The sequence below is a fragment of the Phoxinus phoxinus genome (genome assembly GCF_949152265.1).
Source record: "Phoxinus phoxinus genome assembly, chromosome: 12".
Taxonomy (NCBI): Eukaryota; Metazoa; Chordata; class Actinopteri; order Cypriniformes; family Leuciscidae; genus Phoxinus; species Phoxinus phoxinus.
This window is the reverse complement of record NC_136887.1, coordinates 19,658,292-19,678,397: the sequence shown is the minus strand read 5'-3', so window position 1 is coordinate 19,678,397 and position 20,106 is coordinate 19,658,292. Positions and strand designations below refer to the sequence as shown.

General features: G+C 38.2%; 2 protein-coding genes across 4 annotated transcripts; both read right to left on the bottom strand.

The window, feature by feature from the left end:
* Positions 1-26: 26 nt before the first annotated feature.
* nkrf (NFKB repressing factor) lies at positions 27-5,950 on the bottom strand. 2 transcript variants are annotated; one of them, XM_079631154.1, is made up of 3 exons: positions 5,535-5,950; positions 5,196-5,320; positions 27-3,084 (listed from the first exon to the last, which is right to left on the bottom strand). In XM_079631154.1, exons 1-3 carry the CDS (start codon positions 5,759-5,761, stop codon positions 608-610), a joined length of 2,829 nt encoding a protein of 942 aa, XP_079487280.1. In that variant the 5' UTR covers positions 5,762-5,950; the 3' UTR covers positions 27-607. The 2 variants fall into 2 exon arrangements, with proteins under 2 accessions (XP_079487280.1, XP_079487281.1); XM_079631155.1 differs by having other exon boundaries at positions 5,567-5,874.
* Positions 5,951-7,769: 1,819 nt separating this feature from the next.
* Positions 7,770-19,917, bottom strand: arr3b (arrestin 3b, retinal (X-arrestin)). 2 transcript variants are annotated; one of them, XM_079631264.1, is made up of 16 exons: positions 19,632-19,917; positions 14,180-14,369; positions 12,907-12,940; positions 12,065-12,095; positions 11,881-11,941; positions 11,689-11,733; positions 11,407-11,600; positions 11,262-11,321; positions 11,096-11,172; positions 10,873-11,008; positions 10,672-10,756; positions 10,455-10,527; positions 10,158-10,295; positions 9,909-10,013; positions 9,647-9,696; positions 7,770-9,084 (listed from the first exon to the last, which is right to left on the bottom strand). In XM_079631264.1, the coding sequence occupies exons 3-16, from the start codon at positions 12,912-12,914 to the stop codon at positions 9,047-9,049; spliced, it is 1,101 nt and encodes a 366-aa protein (XP_079487390.1). In that variant the 5' UTR covers positions 12,915-12,940; positions 14,180-14,369; positions 19,632-19,917; the 3' UTR covers positions 7,770-9,046. The 2 variants fall into 2 exon arrangements, with proteins under 2 accessions (XP_079487390.1, XP_079487391.1); XM_079631265.1 differs by lacking the exon at positions 19,632-19,917 and having other exon boundaries at positions 14,180-14,514.
* Positions 19,918-20,106: the final 189 nt, after the last annotated feature.

Genomic DNA, 20,106 nt, shown 5'->3' with positions numbered 1-20,106 from the left:
AATTAAATGAACTGGAAAATGGACCATGACCAGATTAAATTTAATGTGTCAAAACAAGCAGGCTGGTTGACCGTATTCACAAAAGCAAACAGCTTCACAGGGATTGCTGCTCGGGCATTATCATTTGTATAGATAAATACCTAATTCTACAATCAACAACCAGAAAATGAGAAAAATATATGTTTTATAATTACTTCAAGGATATTTGTATATTTTAATTGTTTATCTTACAACAGATGAAAGACTGACTGAATGATAAATTGTCCATTTTGAAAGCATAATAAAACAAAGAAAATGGAATGTCATGTGCTGCCAAAAGGCCCCACTTCTAATATCCATGTCAAAAATATTCATAAGATACATGATATTACAAAGTTTAGTGAGTTACATGATTTGTGTTCATCATATGACCTTGACCTAACCTACAGTAAATCTGGACATGATTGGACAAACTGGTAAAGGGAAGAAAAGGGTACACATTGTAGACATTGAGAATTGATTTTTTTAAAATTTAATTACACTCTTCGGAAACAAATTAACAGGAAATGTAACAAGTAAAACTGCTTTTCTTTTATTAATAGTCATCTCTGAGGCCTGTTGAGCCCAGTCATTGTGAAGGCTGAGGCTTCACCAGTTCATATCGTCCCACCTGCCCTTCCTGTAAAAGCTGACCAATCAGTTGTTCCTTCTGGACTTTGCGGCTAACAACAAGAAAGCGTAGTCGGCCCTGTCCGTACGATTTGCTGCGCAGCCCGTACCTTTGGGATATCTGGTGGATCTGCCGGCGCTCTTCATTGTTGAGCTCCGTAGAGAAGCGCAGTTCATCTTGACGGTTTGAACTCACATAATTCCGAATGATTTCCTCAATATCGCGCTTACTCAGATTACCTTGCCTCTCCATGCCAAATCCTTCCCTGTTATACTGCTCTTTGACTTTGATGGGTTCAGCAATGCCCTCTCCTTCTCTACCCAAACCACCACCCGTCCAGCCCATCTTACGGAGTAGCTGGTTACCAATGTTGTCCTCCTTGATCTCCTGCCGCATGGATTCCTCGCCAGAACGAGCAATGATTTGATTTCGGGAAATTGCATCCACATTGCCCTCCTTCCTGAGGTTGGACTTCACCACAGCCTGTGTACATCGAAGTGTGGCAAGGGCCTCCTCTGCTGCAATATGTTTCACCGTCTTTTTAGGCCCAACACCTGCAGCCACGTACTTCCCATCTAGGTAAACTTCACACTGCCAGCGATGGTCCGGCAGAACCGTGAATTTGTAGTCAGCAAGCACTTTATTAAATTGAGCAGTGTCATTTATTATGCAAATAGCATTATCAGAGTTTTCAAGAATCACCAATTCACCCAGATGTGCTTTCTTGCTGCTTTGCTGGATGTATCGACCACTGGGCTGGTCCAAAGTGTGGCCGCCTCCAGAAAAATGCTGCTGCTGCTGCTCTTGTTGGCGAGCAGTCTGGTTCATTCGCAACTTCCTCACTGCCTCCTCCGCCGCTGAGTGTTTCGAGCTCTTTTTGGTCCCTTTGGCTTGTGCCACCAGCTCACCCTGCAAGTACACACTACAGAGCCATAAATTGCTATTGTGAACCGGGTCAAATGTGTAATCAACTTTCATTCGGTTGAAGGCAGCCGAGTTGTTGAGTATACAGATGGCGTCGTGTGCATTCTCCATGATTACAAATTCTGTCCAGTGTTTGCTTTGGTCAGGCTCATACTGGCCCTTGGTACTAGGGGACGGCTTGTCCTCCGGGTTGCGAAGAGGTGGGGGGAGGGTAGGGTTTGGAGTGTTAACTTGGCACACCACCATGTCATTGACGCAAGTACGCCTGTACTGCCGTTGCAAGACACGGACTTCCACCGGCCTCAAAAACAGCTTGACAGCCTGTTCTGATGCTCGGTCTCTGGCACCGTTTTTGCTCCCAGAGTACCCAGTGGCAAGGTACACACACTGACACCTCAATTCACATGCATATCCGTCAGTGGGTACTTTTCTGTTCTTAGGAAGGTCAGCGGGTGGAATATCTCTTAAATTGACATAGATGTACTCTGGGTTCGTCTTGCAGGCCTGGATGCTGCGGCTAAGTATGAAATTGTAATTTGGGCCGTCAGGCCCACTCATGAACGAAGGATTTCTGAGGGTGATGAGAACGGCTGATGATACTCTGGTAATAAGCCTCTGTTTTTCGTTAATTGTTTCTGGAAGTATAGAAGTCGGCAGAGAGGGTGTAGGGAGAAGGCCAGAGCCGCCTCTGCTTGTAGGGAGAAGGCCAGAGCCGCCTCTGCTTGTAGGGAGAAGGCCAGAGCCGTCTCTGCTTGTAGGGAGAAGGCCAGAGCCGCCTCTGCTTGTAGGGAGAAGGCCAGAGCCGCCTCTGCTTGTAGGAAGAAGGCCAGAGCCGCCTCTACTTGTAGGGAGAAGGCCAGAGCCGCCTCTGCTTGTAGGGAGAAGGCCAGAGCCGCCTCTGCTTGTAGGGAGAAGGCCAGAGCCGCCTCTGCTTGTAGGGAGAAGGCCAGAGCCGTCTCTGCTTGGACCGTCGTATACCCTGCTAAAAGCCTTGCTGGAAGTCGGCCTATCCTGATGTCCAAATCCCAGTCCACACCCTCTGCTAACCTGGGGTCCAGAGCGTCCAGCACCTCCGTATCCCTCAACTCGGACAGCCTGTGAGAATGATTCCGAGTGTTTGGCATGATGAGCCTCATAACTAGCAGTGTATTCCTGCTGCACTTTGCACATGAAGTTCTGGGTACTGCTGCCATAGCCAAGCCCACTTTTGCCGCTCGCAACCACGTCTTTGGTTCTGTTCTCAGGCCAAGAATCATAACCGTACATCCCCATCTCAAGGCAGCCAGAGGAGGAAGAAGGGCCATTGTCATGGTTACCATTATATGGCTGATGATATGATTCCTTCTGTCTTACTTCATTCATCTCACCCCTCCTGCGCTCCTTCTCATTCTCTTTTTCGTCAGTTTCTCCATTTCCACTGCCGCAATTCCCACCACTCACAAAGTGTACTGGCTGAAATCGAGGTCTGGAAATGAATTTTGACACAGGCATCTTCCTCGTGGGCTCTTCACCTAGAATATGAAGACGTATATGATTAAAATAGCAGTATAAATGATCATATTTGCATGTAAATGGATGTTTTGTTTACATGCAGAATAAATGTTTTTAAGTTCCCCTGTAATCAAAGATTTTATCCCTTAACCCTCTGGGGACGAATTGGGCGGTACCGCCCAAAATGGCATACTTTTACAAATGTGCAATTATCTTCAAAACTATTAATGACAGAGAGGTGCAGTCTTTTTTGCTGTCTTCCTCAGATTCCGCTGAAAACAGTGATATCCCGTTTGTATTATACACACACTTCGCTGTTGCGCAATACCACTGCATAAAAAGGCCAATGAAATCGATGTTGTTAGGCAAATTCCACCAATGGAAAAATTGCCGCTGAGAGGATTTTTTTTTTTTTACCCAATCAGAGGAAGGTTACCATGACGTATTCTAGCCAATCAGAGGACTCTGTAGCCTTCAACATGTACAAACAAACAGCGTCATGTGGACGGAGAATGAGACAGATAGCAAACGGAGCGGAGTATTACAGAGCGCACAGAGATCTATATAAGAGAGAGACAGAATAACTTAAATAGCATTATTATTGTATTGTTTTAGCACTTTTATGATGGCAAGCAGTACAAGAACAAGCTCTGGAACAATTACTGGAAAGTAAATCGGCCAGGTTGTGAGTGTGTCTGTTCTTCAGAGCAAGCAGGTCTCATTTAGTTCGAAGCAGACGGCTTTTTCACGCCTGGGACTGTTTGTAAAAAAAGTTCCTTATTTCATTGTTCTTAACACATTTGATTGAACAATTACAAATGTCTGTCAAGCAAAGCTGTAATCATATTAAGTACATAACTGTATTTAATATGATTAACTTTTTGCTAATAATATATTACTAATGCTACACAAACCATGTTCCCATTCACCATCTCAAAGTCAGAACACTGCCTTCTAAAAATCAGCATCCTTAGAAATGCTTTGAACAAGAATGTCAGTGGAGAAAGGCATATAGTTCATCATAACATTGTAATATCATGTACATAATTCACCCGCTATATTGCTAAATGTACCCATTTTTTCATATCAACAGAAAAATCTACTGGGATAACCTGGCTTCTCTTGAGACTCCCCTGCTTCAGAGCAGTCATTGTTAATGATATGCAAAAGCCCGCATGTTGACGTGATTGGTTACAAGGTAGTTTGTGACGTAAGAAACACTAGCGATTTCAAACCGCAATTTTGAGACAGAGTTTTAAGGAGAAAATATTCAGCAATAGTGTTGACACATGAATTTGCACATGGTTTGTTTTAAATATAGTGGTCAAAAAGTACCGACTTTGGTACTGAACTTTGTTTAATTACAGATCGCTCACATAGATAAACACGGGAGCATTTAAAAGCAGGCGTCTATCAGCGGAACCCTAATATATCCGCTGATATACGGATCCACTGATTGACGCCGCTTTCAAACATCCCGTGTGTATCTGTGTAAGCACTCGATGAAGAGCGTCAAAGATGTCATTGTTGATCATTGTAGCCAATCACAGACATATATGTTGAGCACGTCAACACAATGGCCAATCAGAGGTGTTTAAGAATCTGTGTTCAACAGCACTCAAAATACTAGAGGGAAATGCTGGTATGGTCAACACTTTTGACAACTCTAGTCCTAAAGCATATTAAAAATCACCACATAGACATATAAACAAGATTAAAAACTTTTCACCTCAGGGGGTCTTTAATTGAAGCCAAGCACCCACAAAATAATTTGTGGAATAATTTAATCACAAAAATGTATGTTTGTATGTATGTCAGATACAGGTGAAACTCGAAAAATTAGAATATTGTGCAAAAGTTCATTTATTGAACAGTTATGAAAGCTGTAAGCCATAATCATCAAAATTATAACAAATAAAGGCTTGAAATATCTCACTTTGCATGTAATGAGTCTATATAGTATATTAGCTTCACCTTTTAAGTTTGATTACTGAAATAAATGAAATTTTGCATGATATTCAAATTTTTCGAGTTTCACCTGTACATAGATAGATAGATAGATAGATAGATAGATAGATAGATAGATAGATAGATAGATAGATAGATAGATTTCAGGCATTGACAGACTTACCCCCATCAGATGAACCTGGTCTCTTTTTTGATTCAGCATTCGGGACTAGTTCATATGAGGGCATTTCACCAACATCGATCCCTTCTGCCATCTCAAGCACCTTGAGCATTAGATGGGATGCATATCTGCCCGCCAAAAAAAAGGACAGCCATAGTATTGCATAACTTTACAATAATGAGGTATGTATAAATAAGGCATACACTTGCGTTGCATATGCTAAATTAAATATGGTAGGCTATACATTGAACTTTCCCAATTACTTACACTAACTATGCACTCAAACCCCTACGGGAAAAAAAAGTTAAACAGCCCAATTCTCATGATATATTCAATCCCCACCTGCATCCCAGGAAAACGTAGTTCACCCATACCATCGACAGGGCCAGTAAATTATCAAGAGCATTTCCCTCGTACTCTTTAACATGTTTCACTATGAACTGACGTCTAGCGGACCACTGCTTGTCACTCTCGAACTCCTGACGGTATTCATCGATATTACAAGTCCGATTACACGGACCAGCGAGTTTACGTGAAACACGCGGGCCCGTTGAATGATGTCTGATCATCCCGGTGTCTGACGATAGCGAGCAGCTAACCGGAAACAACGTAGTGCGCACAACATTGCATGCTGGGCAGGGTTGCCAGGTTTGCAGGAGTTTCGCTTCAACCCGGGAAATACAAAAAATACCCGTGGAAACAGTGTTAAAGTAGCAACACTTGGCAACATTGATGCTGGGACAACGTCACAGTCTCACTTACTAAGTAGAACTGAGTAGGCTATTTCTTATTGTTTGTATCGTAAAGGCTTAATTAAGATAAATAAATAAAAAACTGAGTATAGGCTAAGTAAGCTAATGCATAGCCTATAAGTACGTCAAAGATACTTTTTCGATTTGCGTTACGTAAACTTAACTCAATATGATCTGAGATCTGTAGGCTACTTTCCCAATTCATTTAGGCTACTATGACATTTGACAACAACGTTACAGACCTCGCAACAGTCTGTACGGATTCACAACAACTTTAGCCATATTTCTCACAAAGTATTTGTATTTTAGATAGCACATCTGTAACTTTAACTCTTTAATCTACAGCGTTCGTCAAGCATGCATTTTGCCATAAATTTGTTGTTTTCCCTTACGGGATGAAACTAAAAACGACGCATTTTTTCATTCTCTCACAATATTCTTCAGTTTTGTCATGCTAATTATACGCATTTATTGTGAACTACACGTCGATGTACATAATAACACTATGAGAATTCTACCTTTGTCGTACATCAGCTGATTCAGCTCTGTTAAGGTGCTCTTGAGTGTATAAAGCCGCTGCGCTTTGAGGCGCACAAACTAAACTGCAGCGTAAACTGACAGTGCTAAAGCTCAGGAAAAGAGAAACGCATTCTTTCATACTGCTCAAGACACATTTGATGACATTTAAGGTTTGATCTGAGGTCAGTTAATGTAAATACATTTATTCTCTTTCTTACCACTTCTATAGGCCTATAAGGACAAGTCACACACAATAAGGTCCACTTATTGCATTTTAACGATTAGCATTAGGCTACTAATATTAATCGAATGTATTTTGGTTACATATTTTAAGGTGTTGTTGCATTGTTATAAACTTACAGTATAACATTGTTACAGTGTAATTACATGTAAGTACTGAGTCATAATAATTTACAACAGGTATTTACAATAGGGTTAAGAATAGCTTGGTTTATGGGTTAAGTTGACCCACCCCCTGTTTCTAGGCAACTATGCACATTTGGTGTCATGGGACCATACATTTTGAAAGGCTCCATCATTTATATATTGCTGTGAAGATGTGAAGCACATGGGACAAAAGGGAAGTTGTCTTTTCCACAAAAACACCTTTTTTGCTTGATAAAGTAAATTTTCTGCATTTCAGGTATATTAGCCGTTTTGTCACAGCAAATTGATCTAGGTCTAAAGTTGTGTATGGTACATGTTAGTGATTTGACAACATTTAAAACCATTTGAATCATTAAGCTAAAGGTTATCCTGAATTGCTAAGCTAGGTCGTTTTTACCAAAAATGGTGACTATGGGGCAAAGTGAGCCAGATGATGTGGGGTAAATTGAACCAGTGGTTCAACCTTTTTGAAATGGAGAAAATCGACTGAAATGTGTTGAAATAAAATGTCTTTGTATAAGCAACATATTAAACTGCAATTAACATTTATATCCCCTAATATTTCATAAAAACGATAGCCTACAGTCGGCCGAAATATGAAAGACAATATTTTGTTGACTAGTTTTGGATAAATTATAAAGTTTTTTAAAAATAGACTACTGCTACATCAAATAAGGTTAGCAATTTCTGCTCATATGCCTATATATACAATATATATATAGCCTATATATATATATATATATATATATATATATATACACAGTATTTTTTTTTGTCAAAATAAAGTCATCAACTAAGATGTTACTATAGTAGCCTATTTGTTCCAATGTAGGCTATATTCAAATAAATTAATACATATACTAAAATGTAGGCCTATAATTTATTTTTTACAAAGAAAGAGTACACTTGAAATATTGTTGAAATTGTAACTGTTGTTGTAATTGTAATCTTTTTAATAAAATAGCAAAACATATATTTACAAGGTAGATGTAAGCTAAATCTTAAAAGGTCAATATAAGCCTTCTCTTTAAATTATTTGTATTGTGCTTTATATGAGTGACACATTTGGGGAGAAGATTTTGTTTTTTTAATAACCATGCATAAACATTATTCTCTCAAAAATACAAACATATACATACATGTTGCTCACATATTATGGTAGCCCTGTTTTGTGCTAAATAGTGCATTTCCACCTTTGCTATTAATATGTGTATAAGCAACTGAAAAAAGCACAAATGTCAGGGCATTTCAAAACATCCCAAGGGCCCCAAAAACACCTCAGACCCCAGAGGGTTAACATTGTTCAGAAAGGTAAGTGTGTTATTAAATTATTATTTTAAAGAGGCAAGTCTTTTTTATTATTATGCTTGCATAAAAAAGTGAAAGATAGGATGGTCAATTTACCCCCAGACGGCTCAACTTACCCACTGACTGGAATCAACTTACCCCTAACCTGGGGTAAGTTGATTCACATGTACACTTTTTTTTCTGAGGTCATATTTTCAAGGCTCTTTGTCATAGGTGCATTTTTTAATTTTCAGTTTATAGGCAACATCCCAAATTAACAGTGGATGTCTTCATTGTACTTCTGTCTCAATTTCCCTTGCCTTGAGATCCACATAAGTAAAAACTGGCTCATCTTACCCCACTCTCCCTATAGGCCTATGCAAAAAAAATAAAATAAACTGCTCCACTGCATCTAGGCTACATAAAGTCATGATGAATGATGAGGAAAGACTTTGGGAGTGATCCAAATAACAGTCCCATTTTTTATTGATTTCCACCATCACCACAGCCAGACAAAAAACAACAACAACAAAAAAACAATTCAACAACAAAAATAAAATTAAATATACAATTATTATAATAGAATTAAAGTAAATGTATTACTCCCTGATATTTTAAAAATCTAATTCACATACAAAAAGAACCTAAAACACTATTAAACTGAGTTTCCATGATAAAGGCAAAAGAAATAAACATGACAATTAAAAAGCATCAGACCAATGCTTGATTTCAGTGTCATTGAGTTCATCTTAGTATACAAGGCCTTTAGACCATGTTTAACATTATACAGATAATTCCTTTTACACAGTTATTTGCAACATTTATAGTCTATGGCTCATGAAATGGGGTTGTTTGGTATTCTGCATCTATTCCTGAGTGTCTCTCGTCCTGACTTGCTCCTCCTCAACGTCACTGGCTGTAGAATCTATTCGAGGCTGATATCAGTCCTGGAATAAAAAAGACATTACTTTAACAATGGCTTTAAATATTTATACAATGACTGTATATTTAAATACATAAATATATATGAAGATCATTTTTGTTAAAGGTCTTAGATTTAAAACGAAAAGCACATAGAAGTTCAACATTCTGTCTGAACATTAGAAACAAGTTTACGTTGATACTTACACTTCTGCTCAGTTTGAGAATGCACAAGGATGCAGTTAGAAGACAAGAAAATTTTGCTTTTTAGTATGTTTCATAGCAGTGTCAGTTAAAAAAAGGGTGTAATGTTTATTATTTGAAATTTTGAAAAAGCTATGGTCACAAATACAGTTGGAAACGATTTCCAATGATAGTTCTGTATTCGTGACCATAGCTTTTTCAAAATGTATATACACACACACACACACACACACACACACACACACACACACACACACACACACACACACACACACACACACACACACACACACACACACACACACACACACACACACACACACACACACACACACACACACACACACACTCCTCATTTCAGATATCAAGGAACAGAAACCTCACCTGCTGGTTTGGGTGACATTAGAACCAGGGGGAGTTCAACGGTAATATCACTGTGAACAGAAGATAAACATGAGCTAAAACACAACACATCATGTACTAATGAATGTATTTTCACTGTTGTTTAATGACAATGTAACTAAGCAGACTGTTCCTTGTTAAGTAGTTGTGTTTGGGCATCATCAATGGAAATATATATCATAATGGCAGCCTCTCCACTGAGAGGCAATGACATTGAGTTAAAAGAAAATACGAAGATCTAAACCTTAATGTGAGGCTTCCCAAGAGACCACCTCCCATCATGAGGGTAACCTTTATTTTGTAGGAGACAATGACGCCTTGGATTTGCTTATCCATGTCGGGTTGCAGACTGCAGAGAGAGAGAGATGCAGATGAGTCACCTTGTTTTTCTGTCATTTAAAAAAAGTTTTTTTTTTTTTGTAATGTATAAAAATCCAGAGCTGTTATTTGAACTATGAACATGAAAATCGTTTTGTAATGAAGATTAACTGACATTGTTGAAGAAGCCAAGTTGGTATCTTCATCTTTCAGTTTGCCATCCAGTGCAAGACCACGTTTCTCTCTGTTATTAGCCAGCAGAGGAATGACACTATATTCCTTCTCAAAGGTGGAGTTTGCATTAATTTGGTCCCTGTTACAAAAGATATCAGAAAGTTCAGATCTCAAAAACAAACTTATAGAAGTTTTTTTTAATACAACATATAAAAGATATGTTAAATCCAAAACACTAAAATCCAAAAATATTTAAAAGATCCACTGACAAATGCGATGTGGAGGTCTTTGCACTCACCCAAATTCTTCATTCAGGACACATTTGTGGTATTTGTCCGCTGAGTAAAGCACTACATCTGTGATTTGGTAAACTGAAACACACAATGCAAAAGTTTTTGGATCATTGTGGGAAACACTTATCTCTACTTAAAGACAATAACGAATCATTCTTAAGTAGCTTAAATGGATGAAGACTGGCTGTATTGTTTATTGATATGAATTATTAAAATACTTACTACTGATTTTGACTTTCTTCACTAGTTTACTGGTCTCATTGTTCACTTTGACTTTGATAGGAATGGGATCGCCGTGATAGTAGAGCTGAAAAGATGAGAAAACAGCAGTGAATAAAGAAGAGACACAAAACTGCATATGATGGAATACATATTTTTCTTAATTCTTCAATTATCTACAACAGGCATTTTAAAACACTGTACCTCCTTTTCCATGGAAGCTTCCAAGTGAATTGGTTTGTCTGCTGTGATAAACTGTTTGTTGAGATCGGCCTTGGGTCCGGCTGTTATCTCATTTGGTGCATATTGGATTTTGCGGATGATCAAACGGCAAGTGTCCCTATATTGGTAGAGATACCAAAATCAGAGTGAAAATGTATTCATTTCTTTCGATAGTATCTTTATGTTAAAATAGAGCAGTACATACTTCTTTTCAACTTTCTCATCCATGCTGTCTGCTTCATTTGCAATATAGGCTTTGACTTCAAAGTCAACCCCGCAAGGCTGTAAAAGTAAACATATTACATATAAGAGAGACATAGACACAAGTCTGATTGCATTTGTGTGTTCTTCATGTATTTCTGCAATTGTACCTTCCCGGCATCCTCTGGTGCTGGCTGAAGGGACACTGAGCATGGAAGACGTACTGGAATCTGAGACAGAACAGGAGAGACACAAATGAAGGACGTCCTTGATTGTTTTCTCAATGCTTAAGCAGATGCATAAGTGTGGATTTACATCAAAAGTGAAGGGATGTCCTTGATCTCCAGCTTTCTTCAAAAGCGCTTCCTGCATTGGTGTATTTGGGGGCTTGGTTCCCTCAAAGGGATACATCTGTATGCGCTTTATCCAGATGTCTTTCCTAAAGGAAACTCCAATCACATCCAGATCATCTTTTCCATAGCGGAAGGCACATGCAAGCTGTACCCACACTGAAAAAATAAAATGTAATGTTTAAATGAAGTGTCTAAATGAATGAAGTTACCGACAAACTTTTCATGATATTATATTAAATCATACCTTTCCTTCCATTAAGATCTGCAGGATCAATCTTGAGCACCCCATCTGAGAGGGAAATTACAGGTTGTTTGAAATATTGCACATGAATAGAAAAGTGGTGTATATAAATATACATGTATACATTTAATTAAAAAAGAGACAACATCACAATTTTGAGGAATAATACATTTTTCATTGTAAAGTAGAACGTACCAATTGAATCAACACTTTCCACATGGTCCACAAAGTCTCTTTTCCCCAAATAAAGGCAAATCTGTAATAAATAATGATTGAGATGGTTATCGTGTGCTTGTGTTTTAAAAATATGTTGAGAGCATGTACATGTGGAGCAGATGACAAGTAATGTGAAGTGTAAACAGTATAAATGGAACCTTACCGAACCATTTCCACTAGTCTTCTTGAAAACCCTGAAGAAACAACATACAGTCTTAATATTATGATCATTGTTATAAGCTCAATTTACTCTTTTAAAGGGGATGTGTGTAGTTTTTAATGTAAAACAAAACATTGCTTACAGCTCAGCCAATGGCATGAGTTTTGGGGGGCGTGGCTATCCAATAGTCTGACCAATAGCAGATAGGGAAGTGTTTGGGAAACCTTTTCGAATTTTTTTTGGATAAAATTTTGTCTATTGTCTGATTTTAGCACTGTCCCGCTGTCATGTCCGGTTACAGCCTAAAGGCGACAGCTCTACCACCTCTGCTTAGACTAAATTAGTGACAAGTTGCTTCATTTGAGTTCTGTCTGAACAAAATTACTCCCAACTGGTAATAACATTTTACGCAATCACCAGTATATATTTACTGTTTAATGCAGATAATATCCAGATATTAGATAGAAATTCGTTTCACAGGATGCCTTTGAGGCAGAACTTGATTTCACCCGCTTTGCACTGTTACTTTTAAACTCTTGTGGTAATCCTGTCAATCCATTCTAAAAGGGATTTCTTATAATCTGGTAATCCACTAGGATTGAAGACCAAAAAGACTTCTACAGATGTAATACTACTAGTGAACAGAGTGTAGGAGTATTACAAGAAGGCTGCTTAAGAGGTGTCATGAATATTAATAAATTATTGAATAGTGTGTAGGATATGGCGGCGGCGCAATTGTGATCTTAAATGCCTTTAATTTGCCTGTTTGATGTTTTAAATGTCTTTATGCCTCATATTTAAATTATGTGTAAAATGTAGGGATAAATTCATATGCACAAACTTACTTTGTCATGGTTATGGAAAGTCAGTTGAAGCTTTCTGAAATGAAAAGTGAAATGGTTAGTGTGTAAAATGTGCCAGCAGAGGGCAGTCGTTTGATTTAGCAACATTTAAAAGAACCAACATCCTGCCCTGAATTGAGTACAGTGTTTGGAAAACCATTCATGTTTATAAGTTGTCCTGCTGAGATTTCAATCCAATAGGGCTAATCAGGGAAGAGGAGATTAGCATAACGATAGACTGCTTCATAATCCTCCACAGAAGCCGCACTCAGGATTAGCTCTTATCTGTTTTTAATTTGCCTCTGTGTATGATGCCAACTATTTCAAACCTGGGAAGAGCTAGCAAAACATCTGTGATATATTTTTAAGGAATTGCAATGAACCTTGACTTACTATTTTAAATGTGGGACTGTTGGGCCTTTGGAAATATTTCAATATAAATATATTAAATACTATTTACATATATAAAACCATGAGCAGCTCAGTAAATTAGATGAATTAATCACAATTTATGTGTAAATTAGTACAAATAATTCACATTAAATACAAGTCACTTATTTGCCCAGCAATCATGCTCTTGTTTAAAAGTGTGTGTATCTTCCGTTTCCATATTTGTTTTGTGTGGTTCCAAAGAAACATAAAATTAATATTAACCTTTTTGTTGTACATTCTAGAGAAATTAAAAACAATGAACACAATAATCACAGTCTTCTAAATTGCAATCAAGATGCAAATTCATATGTCAACTATTATCGTTCTCATGATCAATCGTGGATATTCTTGATGGATACTATTCCTTATTTTGTCAGGTTAAGGTTATGCCAGTTAGCATCAGGATTAGGTTTAGGAACAACCAGAAAGCAAATTTATGACCATAAAAACAACCGATGCTCCTTAGGTCTCTATTGTATTTATTATGCCACATTTCAATCTCCCTAAAGCAAGAATTAGACAAAAAGTACACAGACACAGCAGGCAATTCTCAGAGGGTGCTTAACCACAAAAAGAAAAATCGGCACACCACAGCCCCATAAACAGAAAATGTATGTATTGCATGTTCTCACCAAAAGGGACATTTTGAGCCATGTGGCTCTTCATCAATCTAGTGTGTCAATATTTTCCTTTTTGTGAATCTTCCTAAAGACATGAATGCTAATGTTCACACTGAACAATCTTATATAAACTGAATCCAAATCAGCTGTCTCATGCTCTGTCACATTCACCTCAAAGTCCATGTGCGTTTATTTCAGTGTAATGACAGTCCAGATCTTCTTACCTGTGTCCAAGTTCCTGGAGGAAGTCCTCTGCTTTGCTTTTGATTGTTGCACGTGAGCACCGTTCTGTAGCTGGTGTTGTTGGTTTGCTAGTGTGTTTCCCAGTTCGTCTTGTCCGCCTTTATAGTGCAAACTCTCCTCCCTCATTTTGGTCCCAATCCTCTTAGTTCATTAGTCCTCATCTTTTTCTGGCTACAATGTGTACAAAAATAAACACAGAATTGGACTTACGGATTAGCTATTGAGAAGTACATGGTATGAATGAGAGTGTCAGCCTCGGGGTCATTTGGTTAGACGACTGAATTGTAATAATATGGTTACATCTCTCATAGAGCTGAACCTCTAACTTAGCATGTGTCCATTTAGGGCATGTACTCACCGTGGCCTGTTTCCAAGTCATGAGGCCAGAATAACAATAACAACTGCTTCTAAAGCTTAGGCTACAGTACTTTCATCTTTAGAAGATGACCATGAACAGGCATCAAAGTACACTCAGCTTTAAAACTTCTGCTTGCATTGCCATTGTATCATAAACATTCAAATGGTTCTCTTGGCAGTGGTCTTCTAGGGTTTAGGGAGAATGAGGTGGGTGTGAGACTATTTTAAAAAAGCAGTTAAAGGGACATTGTCATTGTACCCTCAGGGGGATTTGTGGCTGCGGCATATAGTACAAACAGCTGATTGGCTGTTACTACAGTATTTGGGCCAACCAATACATGACGACACTCAACATGTCTTTGAGATAATTATCTGAAATTGACAGTGAGAAACTAATATCAAAAATAAATAAATTCATAAACAATATAGGCTACAGTATATATGTAAAAACAACAACAATGTTTTGTATGATACTGCATCCATGCCACTAGGTGTCGCTATTAGTTTTATATGATGTGTGTAGCATTCCTAAAACACAAATATCTGTCATTATGGTCCCAACAAAAACGTTGTGTTAAAACAATATGCAATTATAACAAGGTATTATTGTTTTGTAATTAGAAGGTATTGAACAGAAACACAATTTTGAACATATTGTTATTAATGGAAGTAGCGACCGATGTAATCCATTTTCTGAGGATGAAAGAGAGAGGATCAGGCTGGGACCCGGTTCTTACCACAACTCACACCTGCTGTAACAGATGGTCTAAGGTTACAGGGCTTGTGATCTCTGTTCGGGTGGCATGTCAAGGTGTTTTTTTTATTACTATTATGCTCTGTTAACTCTGTCACCAACTAGTTAATCATACACTGTAAAAAAAGATTAGTTGACTCAACTTAACTAAGTCAAGTCATCTTGTTACTTTGACTGAGTTCATTTGAGTCAACTTATAGTGTCAAGTTTATTACACTTCAAAACACGAATTGATGCATAAACTTGACACTATAAGTTGACTCATTAACTCAGTCAAAGCAACAAGATGACTTGACTTAGTTAAGTTGAGTCAACTAATCTTTTTTTTACAGTGTATGAAATATATGATTACTTAAATCAGGTAGCCTATATCAACACATTTGTCAGCTGAATGCACAATAGTAATCATAAAACAAAAGAATAATATAGCTGTAAATAATTTCTAAATAATCAGGGCTAACTCTGACACTTTTACACATGCTGACTTTGATGTTAAACAGGGCATCAGTTAGATGTGATCTCCTTAAACACAGCTGCTCATGTCTCTAACCCTGCTGGCCTGAACAGGCAGATTGACTGAGAGGCCACAAGCACCAAGCACTTCCCTGCCATTCACTACCACACTTTCCAAAACATGTGTGGACCTCCACATCAGCATAAGCAAATTAGGTCCTAAAACACTTCACGTGTAAGCTGTTTTTAAGAGTTAGACTTACTGACTATACCCTAAACAGATATATACACTATATTGCCAAAAGTTTTGGGACATCTGCCTTATGCACATGAACTTTAATGACATCCCATTCTTAATCCGTAGCCAATTTGGAGTTGGCCCCACACTTTGCAGCTATAACAGCTTCAACTCTTCTAGGAAGGCTTTCCACAAGGTTTAGGAGTGTGTTTATGGGAATTTTTTACCTTTCTTCTAGAAGTGCATTTGGGAGGTCAGGCGCTGATGATGGACGAGAAGGCCTGACTCACAGTCTCTGGTCTAATTTATCCCAAAGGTGTTCTATCGGGTTGAGGTCAGGACTCTGTGCAGGCCAGTCAAGTTCCTCCACACCAAACTCGCTCATGTCTTTATGGACCTTGCTCTGTGGACTGGCGCACAGTCATGTTGGAACAGGAATGGGCCATCCACAAACTGTTTCCACAAAGTTGGGAGCATGAAATTGTCCTAAATGTCTTCGTATGCTGAACATTAAGAGTTCATTTAACTGGAGGGGCCAAGCCCAACCCCTGAAAAACAACCCCACACCATAATCCCCCCTCCACCAAACTTTGACACAATGCAGTCAGGCAAGTACCATTCTCCTGGCAACCCAGACTTGCTCCGTTGTGAGGAAATTTCATGAATGGACTTATTGCACAGGTGGCAACCTATCACGGTACCGCTTGAATTCCCTGAGCTCCTGAAAACGACCCATTCTTTCACAAATGTTTGCAGAAGCAGTATGCATGCCTATGTGCTTGATTTTATACAACTGTGCATGGAAGTGATTGTAACACCTGAATTCAATGATTTGGAGGGGAGTCCCAATACCTTTTGGCAAAATAGTGTATATTTTTGCATGGTTCCAAATTCACGATGTTACCTTTAAAACCATTTAATTAAGAATTTACATTTAAGAAAAGGGCACATACGTTAATTTTTAATTTATTTGTTTTAAAAAAAAACATTTAATGATAATTGTGGTTGATGATAACTGGGGTTTATGTTTTTGGTACAAACCAATTTATATTCAAAACGGGCGGTCTAGGTGACAACACATGACTTTGTTATCTCCATTTACTAAGATTCACATCTCAACCAAATTTCCCAACCAAATTCAGTTTTCGACTAAGAACTAAACATCTTGGTTTCATTTCCTGTAGTCACAAACGCTCACTACTCCCCATATGACTAATTTAAATGACTTATCTGGAGAGTACAGACATGCAGTCTGTTATTTAAAACTCAATAAGAAATTTTGTTTGAAAATCTGTTTGATTTGAGAAAATTTAAGATGATTTTAGTGTCCACCGTCCCCGTCCCCCAGTAAAACAGAACAAATTGGTTTATCTTTAAAGGACCGCTTGTTAATGCGCATGTGCTTGGCTTGTACACATAATCCTCTTTCCTAATGTCTTAGACCTGTTCTTATCTCCTCACGGTGTAAGAACGCTGTTTTGGATACCCGAACACTAGAAAATCGTCTCTTGAGTTTAATCTCAAATAGTCAAATATTTATTTTAATACTCACTTTTTAAAACTCAAATAGAAACAAGACTACTAGACCATACTGTATAGTGTACTACTATATTTTCATAAGGGTTTTCAAATTAAACAAGCACTTTAAATGGCCACACATTTCTATTTAAACACCAGGGATCTATCTTTAGAGAGAGCAAATCCTCTTCCATCACCTGCTTGTTTCTCATAATACTTTGGAATAAGCAGGTAATGCTCTTTGCTAGTCTGATCTTTGCTGGTCTTAATGGCTCACTCTGAATTACCGCCCAATGCAGTCAAAAATTAATGTGATTAAAATGAATCTCGAGCTCTGCTTGTGCTAGGATTGGAGAGTTTTAGCATGCGGTTTAGGTCATGATCCATCTAAATAGTGAACGTTTGCCAAGTAAAAACTCTGGAAACAGTGTTTGCCTGTGTTCGGTGCTAACAAAAGCCAATTTTCCCTCAGGTGGAATAGAAGCAACACATTCAGTAACTGTATGAAATACTGGCCACTAAGAGCATGTCTTAGATGGCTTAGCCTGGGCTAGAGATGGACTGTAATCCATTGTGTGTTTTGTAAACATGACCCGGGGGGTAATTGGATGGACTGTACCTTCAGAAAAGAACAGAAAAACTGTCAGGTCCAACTATGTGACCCTCAGTTATCCATGATCACATATCTAATGTATTTTGGATCAAAGACATATATTCATACCAGGTGTACACTAAAAACTAAATTAATATTTTTATTTAAAATATTAAAAAATGATTGACAAAAAGAAGATCAATTTGCTTAAGAAGCAACATTGCATAAGATATTAAAAGTGCTCTAACTGATGCCACATGTTTTTTTTAGGCTGAAACAGTTTTTGTCACATACAGAAAACATCTCCTCACTATCTGCTAACTGCCTGTCCCCTGAACACACTGTAAAAAAACGCGGTCTCTGTAGACAGCCCAGGCTCCACAAACGGCAACAAAAACAAACTGGGCCAACCTGCACCACGAAACATAACAAACAGTGTTACAGCCAATAACCGACAAGAATGATTTGGGGGTTATTGCGCGTGCACATGAAGGGGGGTGTGGGGAGGTGAAGAGGGAAGATAGCAAGAGGAGAGATATCCTAGACAACGACAACGACTAACGTTAGAATTATATTCTGTTGAATTTTGATATGGCCGACACACAACCAAAGAGATGACTGTTTCAGGAAGCACGGAAGGGAGGGGGAGGGGACGGGATGAGGAGGAGGGAGGGTCGAGCTAGCTTCCGTTTTGTTTGACAATACTTCGAACGTCCACAAGAAGTGACGTCACCCAAAATCGCTTAGAGCACCTTTAAGAGAATGTATCTTTAATACAAGCATATTTAGTCTTACAGCATTGGCAGATTTCCTCACTTGTTTTAAGTGAAGATTATTGTATGAACAAGTTAAAAAAGTGAAAAGATATGCGGGTGCAGCAGGACAAACTATACTTTTTGTATGTAGTCAGTGAAAACAAGTCTTGAAATTTTATGTTAAGTAAGTTTATTTAGCTTTAAGGGTTTTTAGATATTTTATCAAGAAAAGTAAATAAGATAAATGTACTCATTAAGGAGATTTTTTTGCAGTGTGAATGGGGCCTAAGCACTGACATTAAGGGAATGCAACATATTCACAGTGAAGTCAACAATAATTCAAAATGACCCTGTTTACTTTCTTAATGCACATTCCACAGTTGTCTTATTATGAACAGTCCATCAGTGCACGTTATTCCAAAAGGAAAAAGTTTGTATTTGTAATCTTGTAAATTGCTCATGCTCTGAAGTGACGTTTCTTTTTCTCCTGACATAATGTAGGCTATTTGATAATGTTATCCTCCCTGAAAAAAATAGCCATTTAAGCAATGTTTTACAAACACACATTCAATGGCTCCATTCTTTTCACCATCCATCCATTTGCAATTAATACAATAATTACATTATGAAAGTAAAGTAGGTTGCGAACAGCCTTTAAAGCAAAATTTTAATGCATATCAGAACCATAAATCCACAACAGAGCAGAGATGGAAAAGTGTGCAACTTGGTTTAAATATTTATGGGGATAAAAATAGAGATTATTTACATTCCAATATCATTCGTCTTCATCAGTGCTTCACAACAGAGGTGCTGTTGGCACTCTAAATGCTGGTACCTCTGAATACTCCTACATGTTCAAAAATCTGTTCCCTCATATGACCTTGTGGTCTATTTCCAAAACACTGAACAGACAACACTACGGATGAAGGGTGCGGTAGACACTTCTTGGGACCGTTTTACTTCCTTCAGCTACTTAATAGTGGAAAAACAATGACTTTTTATAGCCCACTCACAACATACAGAGATTTGGGGGTGGAGTTCTCTATTTGTGTGTGGTGGAGAGGTTTGCAGACTGTTTTTGCTGAGTAATGAGGGATGGTGTTAGTCAGACAGCTGGAAACAGAAAGAGCGAAGAAAAAGAGGGTAGGAGCAGGAGAAGAACAAAACAAGAGACGCAGAGAAAGGGGGATGATCGTATCCATATGGTGGAGCTTGTGTTCTTCACTTCCTGAACAGAGAGA